This window comes from Solanum pennellii, chromosome 3 (assembly GCF_001406875.1).
Source record: "Solanum pennellii chromosome 3, SPENNV200".
NCBI lineage: Eukaryota > Viridiplantae > Streptophyta > Magnoliopsida > Solanales > Solanaceae > Solanum > Solanum pennellii.
The window spans coordinates 75,001,219-75,017,033 of NC_028639.1; the positions used below are offsets into that span (position 1 = coordinate 75,001,219).

Sequence of the window (15,815 nt, forward strand, 5' to 3'; positions counted from 1 at the left end):
CTGACCCAATCCAGTTGCAGTAACTTGTGGAAAACAATGGGAAGATTAACTACCATACTTAATAATTGATGGATTAGTATTTTACATTTTGAGCATACACACTACTGAAACAAATAAATATGGTGGCTTCTGTTTTATTGTGTTATTTGTAAGTAGTGATCCTAACTGAAGTCATGAGCAGAATCAGTTACATGAAGCCACCAGCATCTTTGTAGGAGCTCTATGATTTCTTCATCTCCTCTGCATATAGACATAATAATAATAATAAGTTACTTGTTCATCACACGATTATTAAATCATTGTTATGTTACCTTGAATTAGAACAAAATCTGGTGAGTTGTTGGCAGTAACGAGGGCCTTCATCATATCCTTCACAAGTGATCTCTCCATTCTCATCTCGATAACAAACTATCCCTGTTGACTCATCTTCAAATATCTATCAACAGATATCAGTAAACAATTGTAGTGCTACAATTCACCTCACTTAACTACAAATATATGCGATATAAGATGAAGAAGAAAAAAACCACCTTCAGTTTTGAGGTTGAAGTTGATCTGATCTGAAGAGCAGTTGGTTTGATTGAAATATATTGATCACTTGCACATGCGTACACCAACACTACTCTTTGTGCATGCTTTTCCCTTTTGTTGGAACATGATTTCCAAATTAGAGGAGCAGCACCAAAAGAAGAGTGTCTCACAGCCATAATTAGTATGCGGAAAAATAATGGAAGAGAAGATAAAATTATAAATGAAATGAAATGCTGTTTGTTCTATACAGTTGTATTTAATAAGTAAAATTTAACCAAAATAATTAAAGTATTCGAATGATTTGATGTTAATCCTTTGATTTTTTGTTTGTAAGCTAAAGAGAAATGATATTAATATTATGGAAAACTAATATTGGGTGTTTGTCAATTGTCACGATGCATTATCTAATTATTATAGGTTTAAAGGGGGGAAGTGGGACCTATCAGCATTATCTTCAAACTACTAATGTATTGTGTTGATATATATATATATATATATATAAGGGCTTACAAAGTCATTTGGACGGTTGATTACATTTTTTATTTTCCCAATTGATTGATTGATTTGTTTGTTGGTGGGTCTCTCATCCCCTCAGTGTGATAACGTTTGTTTGTCTCAACTTTCATGAAAACTAAAACAAGAAATTAAAAAGATTAGAGGGGTTGTTCGGTACAAAAGAAAATGTATTCCGTTTAGAAAATATTTTTTAGAAAAATAAGAGGTTTTTTTATGTTGAAAGATATTTTTTTAAAAGACTTTATGTATAATTAATAAATATTATGAGGGATGAGTAAATATGAGGTTGTGTTGAAGAGTGAGGAGAAAAAAAAAAAAAGACAATATTGAAATTAAGAAAGAAGTTCATTTATTAACTTTTTTCTATAACTATAACATAAAGATCTTTGTTAACAACAAATGGAGCAAAGTCTGAGTACTTGGAAAAACTGGGTCCGTGAGGAGAATTAGCGTTTTATCCGTTAGTGAGACTATAGTCTCGAATTCAAATTAATAGGATTGAATGAATTTTATTTATTAATAAAAGTAAAACTTTAAGAAATTACAACTTTGTTGTCTTGAATGACTAATTTCGGTTGAGTATCCAACTAATATGTCTTTTTCTTTTATAGTGAGGTTTCCATTCATAGTTGTTATTTCAAAGTTGATAGTTCCACACTTAATACTTATTTATCGAGTTAATAACTTTGATAATCACTCAATTAACAATTGTTTTGATAGAAAGTTACTCAACTTTTATTTTCCACTCAAAAGTCACTCTACTATGATTTCTTCGCACAGAAATCACTTAATTTTCATTTTCAACTCAAAAGCACTCAACTATAACTTCTTTGCACAGAAAGTCACTCAACCTTTTTAATTGTTTTTTCATTAAAATTTAGTGACTTGAAATTTTAATTATTAACCAAAAATTTAAGAATCAAATATATATATATATATATATATATATATATAATATATTGATGACCCGCTCCATTTAACCTGACCCGCTAAAATATAATATTGAACATTTTATTTTACCATTAATTATCTAAATCATTCTCCCTTGTCTACGACATTCTTTTAGCGAAATCATGGTAAAATAAAAGAGTGACAAATAAGCCTATGGAAGCAATAGTTGATCAACCTGTCCATTTATTACTCGATTTACTTAAGTTTGTTTTAACTCAATTTATTTAAAAGTTAAGTTAATGTATAATCCAAATTGATGGATATAAAACCTTATTCCATCAAATAACATTCAAACTATTTAACATCCGCATATTTATTATCTCAATTCATTTCATCTTCACCCATTTAAATTTAATTCAATTCATCCCTCAACAAAACACATTATTATTTTGTTGGTACAAGTCGAAACCTAGAAATAGAAGAGCAAGCTCATGCTAAATAGGGAATAAAGTAGTAGGTAGTGACAAAAGCCCAAGGAAGGGGCCCGACATTCTTTTCAATTTTTTGGTTTACTAAAACAGTACCTTAATAGTAATAACAGTCTCTGACGTGGATTAATTATGTGAACATTAACATCTGATAAGTTTTGCTTTGCACTACGCTAACAAAGCACTTTACTACTATTATTTTTTTAACCTTTAATTATTCAGTCTTAGGTGCATGAGCCCACCCTATACAACACAGTTTAGGTAACATTATCAATAACCTTAAAAGAAGTTTCCCATCTTCTCATGTTATTACATATTGGAACTAGAAAATATCCTTGTAATCTGAAGTTGTTCCTGATGTTTTTTTTAATAGTATGACGGTGTAAAGATTACTTATGTAATTCATATATATATATATATATAAAAGTTGACAACTTCAAAATTTTGGATGCAAGTTCTTAGTATTGATATGCAAAAAAAAATTATGATGAAAACTAATGGAGTAAGGTAATTTGGTAAAACTGATGCAGTTTACGTAGTGCACTCAGTATTCAAGATTATTTTTTTAAAAAAAAAAATTGCTGTAAATAATATATAGAGTAAAACAAAAAGTTAAATATTAAATTATTTTTGATAAAATAAAGGTCATTATTTTAACATGTTAAAAGAAAAAGTGTGTTCCAGCAGTTGAGACATACGGACTAACTTGCTACATTATTATTATATTAATAGGTCGCTAGGGAGTTGTTTATGTAGAAATTAAATACAGTATAAATATATTATGATTGATAGTTGATTAGTAGGTAAATTATTTATATATATTGTGTTTAATTTGTGACTAAAAATTCACATAACGATTACATATAAAATTAAAACATGATCAATTAATTTATATATAACTAATACATTATTAATCATACATATATTTAAAAAAATACATAAATTACTTGTAATTAAATCATACATTACTATATACTTGCGTAACTCTATCGAACACTGTGAAAAAAAATGTTTAGATGGTGCATATAACCTATGGTAAATCTTACTAAAAAATAATCCATCCAGTATACAAGTTTGACGAACTTTTCTCGTCTCCCAAAGCATCACACACCTCCATGAGTTTTTTTATAAGTAGAAGTTTTTTGTTTGTTTTCTTCCTTGTCCTCACTAGTCCAGTTCCTAACCAGCATTTCATTTTCCCTTCAGCTCTTCAACACAAGGCCAGAAACTCATCATATTTGTATATGGTCTTTGTCCTTCAATGCATGTTCTTCTAATGCTTACCTAATATTCAACTGTTCCTGCTTCCTTTTGCATTGGCATATCTTTTCTACTACCTAAACAAAACTTTTCTTTAACATGTAAAAATAATTCCAAAAATCTTACTGTATTTATATATGGATCTTCCAAGTGCTAACTACTGTGAACCTCCATCTCAAGGGGTAAATGTTCAAGATTGTTCTTTTATGTTTCTTGAATGATATTTATGTAAATGGGGTTTCTTTTTTAGCTAATGATTCTTGATTTTGTTATTGACAGGAAGCAGCACTAGAAGGGAAAAATGGGAACCCATTCTTGGATAGTTTCCCTGACCCGCTTTGCAAACTTAATCTAAAGGAGACATCTGAGTTTGTGAAGTCGTTGCCAACAGCAAGCAATGGAGCAGCAGGGTTTCTAAGGAAAGAAGGAGTAAGTTCAGTGACAAGGAGGAATATGGATGCTCCATCAACACCGGGTCGACCCATTTTCAGCTTCAGTGTTGGCAATTTTTCAAGAAAAAATTTCCCTTCTAAGTGGGATGATGCAGAGAAGTGGCTTGTTAATGGAAGTTCTATTCAAGGTTCCCCTGCTTCTCATCATAATAATAATGTCTTAAAGCCAGCATTAGAATCCTCTAATTTGTTTAAGCAGTGCAATGGGTTCAAGCTTAAAGAAACTGAAAATGTCTTTGCAGAAAAAAACAGAGTTACAGATGAAAAGGTATCTAAAGTAGCTTCAGATTTTCAGGTGCTTTTACCTTTACACCATCACCCTATTTCTGCTGGAGCTGCCAACAGTGTTTCTGCTGCAACTGATGTTTTTCTAAAAGGTAAAATAAATAAGAGGAGTTTGCTTTTACCTTTAGCTTATCAATTACAGTTCAAGATTTTAATTTGATGATAATTTCAATCTTCAATGACCTCATTGTACATGTGAGATTTTGGGTTCTGTATTTGTTGAAATATTTTCACATACATATCTATGCTGGGACTTAAAAGTGTTACCAGTGCAGTTGGACAAAAGGTCTCGGGTATAAACTTGATTTTGTTAGGATATATCTATATCTGCCCTTGCATGCTCCACATAAATATGCATTATATCTTTTTAGGTTGTAGCTCTAATTTTGGTAAAATTTAAAACTGATACAAGGGAACAACTTTATGAATGTTATGGTGGATGTTGAAGGAACACCAGTTTTATTGTAACTGCAGATAAGTTCACAGATGAAGTGGAATCTATTTATCCCAAATTTAGGTGCTTAGAACCTACAAAAGAAGGATTTTTGTTTGGCAATGCAGCAGGAAAATCGATGAAAGAGGCAATTCATGAGATTAAACACAGAGATATTGGGACAGAAATGACCCCAATTGGCAGCTCTACTACTTCTAGATGCCATACTCCATTCAAGAGCCCATCGCCTGCTCGACACAATACCCCCGCAGACAGATCTGGACCATTGGCCTTACCAAGTTCAGGTTCTGATAGCACAGTTGATATCATGCAATTTGAGGAGTGCCATCTAGCAAAATTGCAGTTTGGGACACAATTCGATTCTGTTACAACCAATTGGAGTTCGAGAGAAGAAGAAGAGGAGGATGTATCGAAGAGTTTGAGACATTTTGAGATAAATAATGAGTGTAGAAAAAGCGTCTCGGAGTCCAAAACACGTTCGTGGGAAGAAGAAGAGAAGAACAAATGCTGTCTCAGGTCAGTGGCTTTTGCACTGTTCTTTTGTATTTTCATGTGTACTTGGAGCTTATTAGTTTTAACATTTATTTTGAGTTGTAGGTACCAGAGAGAAGAAGCAAAAATTCAGGCTTGGGTAAACCTCCAAAATGCAAAAGCAGAAGCTCAGTCCAAAAAACTTGAGGTATTTTGTTTTATCCTTTCTTCTAACTTTTGGGCAGTAGAGCTGTTTTCATTACCTTTCATATCCTAAGAATTATCTACAGGCCATCAAATCCATATTACGCTACCGTCTGTTTTGGCCTAACAAGCCTCGTAAATTTGTAAGCGTATGCTCTGGCCTTGTGTAAAACTTCACTTTCCTCCCTTTTTAATGTGAGATTTGCCTAAAGTAGTATATGCAAGTCTGTCGATCCTTTTCCTTGATTGCGCTTGTTTTCATGATAGGTGTCAAAAGAATATAAACTAAAAAGTCTCCAAAGAGTAGCTGTGCAATGTTTGACAATTTATGAGTCTTGTATATAGTATTGATCTCTACATAGAGCCACTCACTACTCTTCCATTGTGGTCCTCCTCTTCCCCCTATGTACTGCTTGTAGTTTTTATCCTTTCACATGCGATGATGCAAATTAGTCAACATTAATGCATTATTATATTTACATGCATGACAAATTCTTTCTGGAAGTTCCAAACCCATGTGCACAACAGCTGCATGCAGTAGTAAAATTCCTTTGAAATTGGTGCGTCCTCCCCTCCTTTTTGTTCCTAAGAAAATTATAAATGGCCTGATTCAACTTTTTAACTTGCGCCATCAGACACTAGAAACATAAGTTATGTTTATACAACAACTCCACACTCAGTGTGGTCCCACAAAGTGAGGAGTGTACTTAGACCATACGTCCTTACCTACCTCAAACAGGTAGAGAGACTAATTCCATTAGACCACCGGCTCCAGGGTTAGAGGACTCCTATGACTACAATACTCTTATGGGCATAGCATTTGCTTCTGTTTCAGGTGAAAATCCAGAAGATGAGATCAAATCTGGAAGAGAAGTTAATGAAAAGGATGACAATAGTCCACAGAAAAGCTGAAGAATGGAGAACTACAGCTCAACTACAACACAAGGACCAAATAGAAAAAGTGGCTGATCAATCACGGAAGATGATGTTTACAAGGCAAAACTCTCATTTATCTGCCCAATCTTCCTGTGGGTGTTTGCCATGCCGAAACCATCTTATTTAATTCGGAATCAAGCACCAATGTTCAGTGAGATTCATTCTGTATTCCTATTGAGTTACTACTCCGAAAAAAAATCTTAATGCAACACTTTTACTGGCCAACACATCATTCTAGTAGGCGACTCTAACTGATTGTATGAAACGATGACACTAAGATGAAAAATTTGTTACTATATATCCTATAATGTGGCCTCACTGTGAGAATCCCAGCAACTTTTTTTACAAAATGGAATGTTCACAAATTGAGAAGATGGTTTAGTAGGCTCTGAGGTGTGCTTTAATAAGTAGTTGGTGATATTTCATGTAGCAAACAGAAACACAAACTCGCAAAAAGAAGTGATACTCTGTGTTTTTGACCAGTATCTTTTACAAATTTGAATCCGTCTTGTGTTATAAGTGTTCTCCACATTTTAATATGTATTATCAGTGTATCTATTGATAAAAGTTGAGGGTTTGTCTTGAATAGGACCACAGTTTTCCGAGGTAATAGAATTAAGGCCTCCAGTAATCAGACTGTTCAAACTAGTAGAGTCTGTCTTAGCTGGAAAATGAAATACAAAGATGCTGATTGTTTGTCAGTTGTGCTTGTTGTTAATTTAGATTTTCAACTTTTATTGTAATCATAAGTTTGATTTGATCTTAAATGTCCTGGGACCATGTTCAACTGCTACCTGGGCATAGCTTCTCATGATAAGCTGCTAAAATTGGTGCAATAATTGTACCTTGCCTTCAATTATCAATTTAAGCAGTAGTTGAAAAGAAGAGCTACTTGGGTTTTAGATTGTTAATTTCTCTTATTAAAACTTCCTAAAGAGAATTGCACCACACCACTAATTTTTTTTTTAAAAAAAATGTTTACATAAAGATTTTAAAATATTTTAATGTGTTGATAGGAAAAGGCCTTAACTGTGACAAGGGCTTTTTGGGATTCTTGGTCTGCATGGTTTCCAATTTAGACATGAAGACAAAACACATCCATATGAGGTCTATCTGACAAGCTCTACATTGAGGAAAGAGAGAGAGGCCCCAAAACAAGAAAACTGAAAGGAAATATACGTGATAATGTTTGATAGATTTCTGCCGGATACACGACAGTATCATTACAGATTTTCTTTATTCACTAGGTAAAACCCCAATTTTTCTTACCTGCAAGTCAATCTTACTCTCTCCTCTCGATTCTTTTAATCAATTATAAAAAGAGTGTCTTTCTTTTCTTATAAATTTAGTTTTAATTTTTTTGTTTAAAGATATATTTTAATCTAAAATATAAAATTTACTATTTTTTTTTTACTTTCTTACCCTCCATATCAGTCAAATCAAATCAAACAAACAAATTAGGAGTATTTAATACTAGTTTGATTTAATTTCATTTTTGAATCGCCTTTCTTTAAAGCTGTAGTAGCGGACACTAACCTCTAGGGTAGAAAAATAATTCGAGTATAATCCTTTTTTTTCCCTTCAAAATCAAAGACTAGCCATTGCTATGTGAATCTTAGCCTAATAATAAGACAAACATAAAAGACACTACCTTTACGCTACACATAAAACGTAATTTACCTTTAATTCTCTTCTCGCACACACATAAATTGTACTTACAATATCTTTTAAAGTTCTTTTTCAAAGTTAGCACGCCTCTGTCTGATCTTTACTGACGTTTCATAATAATATTATCTAAACTGAAAATAATTATCGAGTTTTATTTAAAGTTGACGTATTACTCCTATTAATTACCAATTTAAGTGACAATCTCGTTTTGAAAACATCTATTAAAGCAAGTTAGGTTCTTCTTATATTTAAACTAAAAATGGATGTCAATTCAAAGGTGTTGATAAGTTTATTTTGAATAATTTAATTCTCCAAGGAATTCATATATATATTAACGTCTAGAATTTACATATGCAAAGAGCCAAGGAGAAATTTCTTATTTAAGCAGACCAGAGAATAGTTACAAATTTACATCACTTTGATCATCTAGAAGGAGAAAAATAGATATCAGGTCAAATACAAATAAGATTAAAAGGTAAACAATCCTACCAGTTTTCGTATGATTTGTTTTAGTGAAGATGAAAAATAAAACAAAGCTTACCAGATGTTCTTATTCAAAATTCTTTATAATAGAACGCCCAGATACTTCAGCCGCGAAATTCATCCATGAACTGCTTATGGAATTGTGTAAAACGAGATACAATAGCTGGTATCTTCTCTTCTTGCGGTAATATTGTGCACCTAAAATGCCAAGTTCCAGCACGCTTCATAGAAGCAACAAGTAAATACAAATTTAGTCTAATCCAACAATTCTAAAGAAACATAAGAGTCCCCTAATTCTCAAACATGTAATCAACACTTTTCTTCTTCTCTACTTGTAAGATGTGCTGCTTTTGCACCAAAAATCACCACCCTCTCATTAGTTAGAAGGTACTATGTTGTACTGCATTCTTGAATTTTTTTTATTTGCCCACCGCAAATATCTTTTTCCAATTAGTTAAATTCCTCTGAGGTAGAGAGATTCAAAGTGTTGGGGATATGCTAATTAAGTTCTCTCTGTTAATGTTCAATAGTCCCGGTGAAAAACATCTACGTTTTCTAAAATGAGCGATGACAGTTGGCAGAGTATGCCTTGACTATCAGTAACAATAAATAAGTGGAATGAGGAAGCAAGTGGGCAAAAACATAACAATCACCTGGCCAAATCCAGAGCCTGAGACAACGACAATTCCAGTGGCATTAAGGAGACGCCAAGCATAAAAGGCATCTGGTGCAGTTTTAGCTTCTTCTGCTGCTTTTATTGCTTTGTCAGGTAAGTTAATACGTGGAAATGAATACAATGCACCTTCTGCTTTATAGCATGTGACTCCCTCCAAACTATTGAATGCGTCTTCTAGTATCTGTTGACGAAGTAGTCGATTTTTAGAAACTGCATCAATTGGAAATTCACCAAAAGGAAGCTTACATGGAACTCCAATGAAAAAAAATTCACACACCATTATCGGAAAGCAGAAATGAAAATTAAGCAAAAAAATAGTCTGGGACAACTTTTCTGGAGAAAATTTTAGACATCTTTGCTTACTATTTTGAGCACTTCTACTATCAAATCCAAGACTCATGATTGTAAAACAACTTAACCACTTCAGCAAAATAAACCAGAAGTTTATTTTGTCAATCCCAGTCTTATATGTTAATTCTACTGACCTTTGCACGCCTCGCCAATGATGAGAGTATTGCATCTTTCTCAGCAGAAAATGATTCGTATGACTCATCGCCCACCTGAACACAAATCAACAGAGCAGTGCTGATAGGAGTCAGGCATCTGTAACACGGACACAAGGGGCCTCACACCAAAGCTTCAAAGTTTACAGTTCACAATTAGAGAGCTGAATTCATGTCGTCGTAGTGACATCGAATTTTATCTTACCACATAAAAAAGTGTGATACCTAGAAAATTTGATAAAATGTTCCAGCAATCTTAACTAATTGAAGCAATTACTTTATCAACCTAATTCGACGTTTAGACCATGAGATCACCAGGTTTAGGATGAATCCACAATACTCATTTGGGAACTTTAGGCAATGTAGGATTATTATCCAGGATAAGGGGTCAAAAGTTCCCCTCGGAGGACTTGGGCTATGGGAGGATTCTTGTCCAGGATAAGGGGGAAACATTCTCTCTGAGTATGAGAATTTGCCCTTCTCTCATATAATCCTTTCCCTTTTCTTACTCTTCTTCCTCCTCGAAAGCCTAGGGAAAAACCAGTTACCTGTTGATTTTAGGTCTATCTCATCCTCTTTTAACGCATTCAATTATCATGGTTTCACAACTCCGGAGTCTGGACTGATGCATCTGGAGGTCGATATAGGACATGACCAATCCATCTCATGCCATGTTATTAACCTCGTACCAAAATTATTACTATATGAATGACTCAGATTCTACTTGACAAAATAAGCCAGAAAATCATTGAGGCAACATTCTGGGAATGCAATAACTGCTAATTCCCAAATATTGAATTGATGGTGGAGATACCACTCCTCCTTAACAACGCCGCCTCAAACCCAAACTTGTTGGGGTCAACTATATGAATCTTCAATATCCATTTTACTCCTTTTGGAACATGGCACTACCAACCTTTGGAGGGCTCATGATGAGGCTTGCAAGAATCTGACCAGAAATGTTGGAACAAAGATTGACAGATGCCAGTTTGTATATTTGTTCCCTTATCTCAGGACTAAATCCAGTGAACTCCATGTAACCTCCTCGTTTTCCACACTCGCCATAGTATCCTAAAACCAGTAAGAAAAGTTAGCAACAGCAATAATCAATTCAGAGGTCTTTGAAAATGAAATACCGTGCCTTGCCCCCTTCTTCCCCACAACTTCCTAACATCCAGACAAACAGAAGAGAAAGACAACCAACCAGAGAGGGAGAGATGAATGCATTCGTATCTACCTTTTGAGGCAGAGTGAAAAGAAACTAAAGAGATGTCCTTTTCTCCAAATCCCATAGAGCGGGATATTTTCTTAAATGAGTAGAACTGCTTGTCAGGTGCATAGACATTTTCCTGATACACCTGCACAGGTTCCACAAAATATGAGAGTGCTTACAATGTTACAATAGACCATTGTGGTCCAGCCCTCCCCAAGCATAGCGGGAGCTTAGTGCACCAAGCTGCTATTCTTCTTACAATGTTGAAAATTAATCAAAGAACATTCAGAAATGAAAAGGAATGTTAACCTGCAGAATCACTGTTATTTAAATTTCCAAAGAAGCAAGAGAATTTGTCGGAATCAAGCAAAGAAGCATTTAAACAGGAATTAACTCACTTCATCAGCTAGAAGAACAAGGCCTTCTTTCCTGCAGAATTCCACAATTTCCCGTTGGTTGGCCTCAGCAAGAACCTAATGCATACATAGAGAACTAATCATGCCACATGTAAAGATTCTTGAAAATTTGCAGGGAAGGGAGGACCACATTTACCATCACTGTATCCTCTCATTTAATGAAGTAAATCACGTTGTCCATACAAAATAAAAGGAGATGACTATGAGCTTCAAAAATCGTATAAACCATTACCCGCCCAGTTGGGTTGCCTGGATTGATTACAACCAAAGCCTTAACGTTAACACCCCTGGATCTTGCAGTTTTTAGCTGATTCTCAAGCTCTGAGATCTCAAGTGCCCAACCTGTTTCTTCATCAAGATAATATGAAATCTAGCACCAAATAACATCATAAATTAGAGGCTTCTGCATGAATTACCTGAAACAAATTATTTTTTTCTTTTTGAAAAGGTAAGTAAGCAGAGTATATTATTAACAAAACAGCCTGGCACTGAAAAGGTGCAAAGGCAATATGATGTCTAGGAATCCCTCATAAGTCATACCAAAGGGAAAAAGAAGAGAGGATTCCATGGTACAAAAATCTATTCGTGTAAAGTATCTATAAAATCTAGCATGTAGTATTCCTCCTTTACATCTTGAAGATTAGACCAAAAAGCCAACAATCACAAACATTTGTATTTGATCTGTTCAATAATAGAGTAAATTTAATCAGGTCAGATATTTCTTTAATAATTGTTTGCAACAATCTCTTACGAGAGACTGGTATTTAAGCGGAGGTTAGATGGATGGCCCCATTAGCCACAATATATGCCAGACTCTTTTGGGGAATTTCTCAATTAATCCAAGGGAAAAAAAATAATATTTTCCAAAAGAAAGAAGATTAAACTAAGTTTTTATAAAAGAAATTAATTCAAAGCGAACTACTCAAATAACATTAATAAACTTAGATAGAAGCAAAAACACGTACATGAGTGCCACCATGGAGGGTAATTGAAGCAGAATAAAGAGGATACTGGGGGATGGGACAGAGGATTCCATCATTCTCTGACCCGATGAGCAACTGCATCATCATGTGAACCTGAATACAAGATGAACGAACAGAAACTGTTAAAGTCTTGATGTTTCATTCAATTACTTCTGTCAAAGCTGTTAACTTGGAGATCCATAGAATTTACTGCTGGGCTTGCACCATCAGTCAAGAAAATATCATTTGGATCGGCAGGGAAACCGTCACGAGCTTCAATACCAGATGCAATTTTATCACGTAATCCTTTGATACCCTACATTTAGCAAAACACAACAATAAGTTTTATGACTATAAGGGTATACAAAACTAGGATAATACAATACAAGATATAGTCACCTGACTGTGACTGTATGCACCTGTAGCTCTACAAGGAATTTGATCAAGGATCTGGATAGCTCGTTCTATAGAGTCCGCACTACAAAACAAAGAGAGAATGCCACTTAGACCAAAAAATCCTGTAGAATATGCTGAACTTTATGAGAATTATTCACCAAAGGATACAATAATATTTAGATAAAATACTCAAAGAAAGAAACCATCAACTAAAACTTCCCAAATTCAAAAACAAAATGTAAAATAACTAAATTTTAGTGAGCAGAAATTATGCTTTATGTCAATAACAACAAGGGACTGATTGATAACTCAATAAAGAAGCAAATTGCAGAATACAGCAGTTTCAACACTGCATTTCATTGATTTCAAATGAATGACGGAAAAGTCCAGTCAATGAAAATGAGGAATGGATGGATTGATGACTTAATAGTGAATCACATCTAACATAACAAAAATACATTGCAATAATCTCAAAGAACAAGAAACGTGATAGCCACTTGCATTTACTTCAAACCACCAAGAAATATGATAAAATTTTGAGGCTCAAAATCTGTAAAAGAAAATCCATATGAATTAGGTGGCAAAATAAACAGAGACGTCAATCATCTTAAAAAGGTTCAGAATCAATATACTTAGAGAGCTTCCCTATCATCACAACCTTTTAACACCCTATTTGTTTTCTAGCATAAAGTCATATTTTTCATTTTTTTAAAAGACTCTAGAACATTATAATGTATATTAGACATGAAAAACTAGACTACTCTAGTACATCTGATCTGACAGCATGGGATTTGTGATCATATTGGGGATGATGCCCATCAGCCCATGGAGGACTTGCACGTTCAACATGTGCACTGGGAATTCTATGAATAATGGCCGGTGGAGAACTTCCTATTTGTGTGAAGAAGGAATGCAGCATTAGTACCTTACAAGACATGTAATCTTTCATAAAAAAAGACAAAAATTATAAACTATCCAACTAGATTTTCCTTTTCCTTTCTCAACTAATGGCTATAAACATATCATCCTACGTTGACGGCTCACTTTCACCCTCGTAGTTAACTTTTCCTCACTTGCAATGATTACAGTAATAATCACTTGATTTTATAAGTTGAACATTTGAAATAAAGAACACATTCATTTTAACTTTGAATCTTACCCCTGCAAATTACTCAATATACGATATTAGGATAAAAGATTCCATCACCAGTCACAGGAGATTTAACCATACCATTCGAGATATACATGGGGGAACATTTGTTTTATGGAAACTAGTCATGTCAATTCCAGATAGACATTAGACACCTATCAAAACGTAGGTACATGATCTGTTTCATTGAACTACAAGGTGCACCAATTGATAAACAAACTTCGTACCTGAACAGAGCTTTTGTTTCACTTCTGTCTAAAAGAAGTGGATGATCACATAATGCAAGGACCTAATAAAGAAAGTTCCTTAAAAATCATTTTATTGAGATTAAAAAAAGAACACATAATCTAGAATCAAACAAATTATTCCCACCTCCCTAAAGAAAGTGATAGGCTTCTGACCCAGGGAATGAGGATTCCCAATATTGCAGTATAATATCTGCATAAACCAGAGAATATTACTTAAAATGACTAGACGTACTAACAAAGCTCCAATTGAACTTTGTTAGAATAATTCCTTAAGATATGTATTAAGAATATAATGGAAACGACTGGTACCTCATTAAACGGATGAGAGCCTGGATTCTCCGTGAGGTCTTGCTGTAATATCTGCATCACAAAGAACACCATCAATACATCATAGATGTTTTCTTTAGGATTTGTAAAATAAAGAAGGTAGCATTTGTTTGTGGAAATTTTTTCCCCAGAAAAACTGAAAACCAACTTTTAGCCAAAATAAACTGAAATTAGAGTGACATGGGCTGCTAGTGTAAAATTGAGCTTGGGAGCTACCTGAGCATGGGTAACAATTTCTCCGCGGATAGCATATGCGCATTTCAAAACCTGAAACAAATAACAACTACCTGAGCTTAGCTCCCGTTTGTCTATTCATTCAAAAAACAGTATTTGATTTTTTCTAATGTTAGATGAGGTGATTGGACCTTGTAGTGGAAGTCAAAAGAAGAAAATACCTTTGGATTAAGGTCGTCAAGGGTGGATGAATAATCGGAAGCCATAGAAGGAGGAGATCATGGTGAAGAGTGGAGAATAAAAGGGAAGAGTTGCGGTGCGGTGCGGTGCTGCAACACGCAAGTAATTGGAGACGAACAGGTGGTATTGCTGATGAGAGTATTTCTAGCTTTGACACCTCTTTGTTTCCCTCTACTCTCAAAAATTGAAACGTCTACAATTAAACAGTACAACACCAACAGCTATGTACCACTCCTCAACCATATGGAACAACCGAGATTGGTGAGATGGTATTTTCACTCTCAAAAATTTATATGTGAGATTGGCATTTTCACTTATTTTCAAGGTTAATATATATTTTTTAATAATTAATCGCTATTGCCATGTTCACTTTGATTTATCAATTCCAAAGGTAAATTATTGTTTAGCTAGGTATAAACATTGGATATCCATAAACATTAATCGTTAAGTTGATGTCATATTTCCTTTTTAATTGATATTGCTATTAAGAACCATCAATAAAAACAGTAAGAGTGGGTATTGAAATTTTTAATTTCAAATATCGTGGATTGGAAATATAAACCTACAAGTGTTGTATGAATTAGCTGCACATGGCAACTTCAAACCCTTCAACAAATAACAACTCTACATTTAAGTGTAAAACAAAGGAAGGAAAAAAAAATATTCAAAATACTACATGCCATACATACACCATTAGTCTTCAAAATTTCTCGGCTATCAGAACCAAAAAAAAGAAAAGGGAAACTCAGCCTTCTCTAAACCCACTGCTCTAGTGCTCTTATGACTAAAGTCATGCTGCATATGCAACCATAATCCACATACTAGATATGAAGGGTCAATAAAAACGAGGTTATAACTTGCCCAGTGGTGA

The 15,815-nt window shown here is 34.1% G+C and overlaps 3 protein-coding genes across 6 annotated transcripts; 1 reads left to right on the forward strand and 2 right to left on the reverse strand.

Moving 5' to 3' along the window:
• Nucleotides 1–37: 37 nt before the first annotated feature.
• LOC107014324 lies at nt 38–790 on the reverse strand. The gene is made up of 3 exons (XM_015214182.2): nt 531–790; nt 312–436; nt 38–240 (listed from the first exon to the last, which is right to left on the reverse strand). Exons 1-3 carry the CDS (start codon nt 705–707, stop codon nt 162–164), a joined length of 381 nt encoding a protein of 126 aa, XP_015069668.1. The 5' UTR covers nt 708–790; the 3' UTR covers nt 38–161.
• A 2,601-nt stretch (nt 791–3,391) lies between these two features.
• Nucleotides 3,392–7,188, forward strand: LOC107012814. 2 transcript variants are annotated; one of them, XM_015212743.2, is made up of 6 exons: nt 3,393–3,868; nt 3,966–4,266; nt 4,381–4,515; nt 4,898–5,393; nt 5,475–5,556; nt 6,388–7,188. In XM_015212743.2, exons 1-6 carry the CDS (start codon nt 3,824–3,826, stop codon nt 6,613–6,615), a joined length of 1,287 nt encoding a protein of 428 aa, XP_015068229.1. In that variant the 5' UTR covers nt 3,393–3,823; the 3' UTR covers nt 6,616–7,188. The 2 variants fall into 2 exon arrangements, with proteins under 2 accessions (XP_015068228.1, XP_015068229.1); XM_015212742.2 differs by having other exon boundaries at nt 3,392–3,868; nt 3,966–4,515.
• A 1,312-nt stretch (nt 7,189–8,500) lies between these two features.
• On the reverse strand, nt 8,501–15,813 carry LOC107014569 (alanine aminotransferase 2, mitochondrial-like). 3 transcript variants are annotated; one of them, XM_027915500.1, is made up of 15 exons: nt 14,926–15,813; nt 14,747–14,797; nt 14,513–14,563; nt 14,328–14,393; nt 14,183–14,244; nt 12,809–12,887; nt 12,621–12,725; nt 12,413–12,523; nt 11,680–11,817; nt 11,430–11,504; nt 11,056–11,176; nt 10,735–10,889; nt 9,801–9,875; nt 9,293–9,496; nt 8,501–8,837 (listed from the first exon to the last, which is right to left on the reverse strand). In XM_027915500.1, exons 1-15 carry the CDS (start codon nt 14,968–14,970, stop codon nt 8,772–8,774), a joined length of 1,404 nt encoding a protein of 467 aa, XP_027771301.1. In that variant the 5' UTR covers nt 14,971–15,813; the 3' UTR covers nt 8,501–8,771. The 3 variants fall into 3 exon arrangements, with proteins under 3 accessions (XP_027771301.1, XP_015070023.1, XP_027771302.1); XM_015214537.1 differs by having other exon boundaries at nt 8,501–8,860; nt 14,926–15,213; XM_027915501.1 differs by lacking the exons at nt 14,183–14,244; nt 14,328–14,393 and having other exon boundaries at nt 8,501–8,860.
• Between the last annotated feature and the right edge of the window lie 2 nt (nt 15,814–15,815).

Excerpts from the sequence above, each read along its gene's own strand:
- LOC107012814 (XM_015212742.2), top strand. The coding sequence starts at position 3,824 with ATGGATCTTCCAAGTGCTAACTACTGTGAACCTCCATCTCAAGGG. Across the intron at positions 4,516-4,897 it reads AACTGATGTTTTTCTAAAAG|ATAAGTTCACAGATGAAGTG; the intron begins GTAAAATAAATA and ends TTGTAACTGCAG. Across the intron at positions 5,394-5,474 it reads AAGAACAAATGCTGTCTCAG|GTACCAGAGAGAAGAAGCAA; the intron begins GTCAGTGGCTTT and ends TTTGAGTTGTAG.
- LOC107014569 (XM_015214537.1), bottom strand. The coding sequence starts at position 14,970 with ATGGCTTCCGATTATTCATCCACCCTTGACGACCTTAATCCAAAG. Across the intron at positions 14,245-14,327 it reads CTATCACTTTCTTTAGGGAG|GTCCTTGCATTATGTGATCA; the intron begins GTGGGAATAATT and ends TTTCTTTATTAG. Across the intron at positions 12,888-14,182 it reads GAAACAAAAGCTCTGTTCAG|TGCGGACTCTATAGAACGAG; the intron begins GTACGAAGTTTG and ends TTTGTTTTGTAG.
- LOC107014324 (XM_015214182.2), bottom strand. The coding sequence starts at position 707 with ATGGCTGTGAGACACTCTTCTTTTGGTGCTGCTCCTCTAATTTGGAAA. Across the intron at positions 437-530 it reads CTTCAACCTCAAAACTGAAG|ATATTTGAAGATGAGTCAAC; the intron begins GTGGTTTTTTTC and ends ATCTGTTGATAG. Across the intron at positions 241-311 it reads AGATTTTGTTCTAATTCAAG|AGGAGATGAAGAAATCATAG; the intron begins GTAACATAACAA and ends GTCTATATGCAG.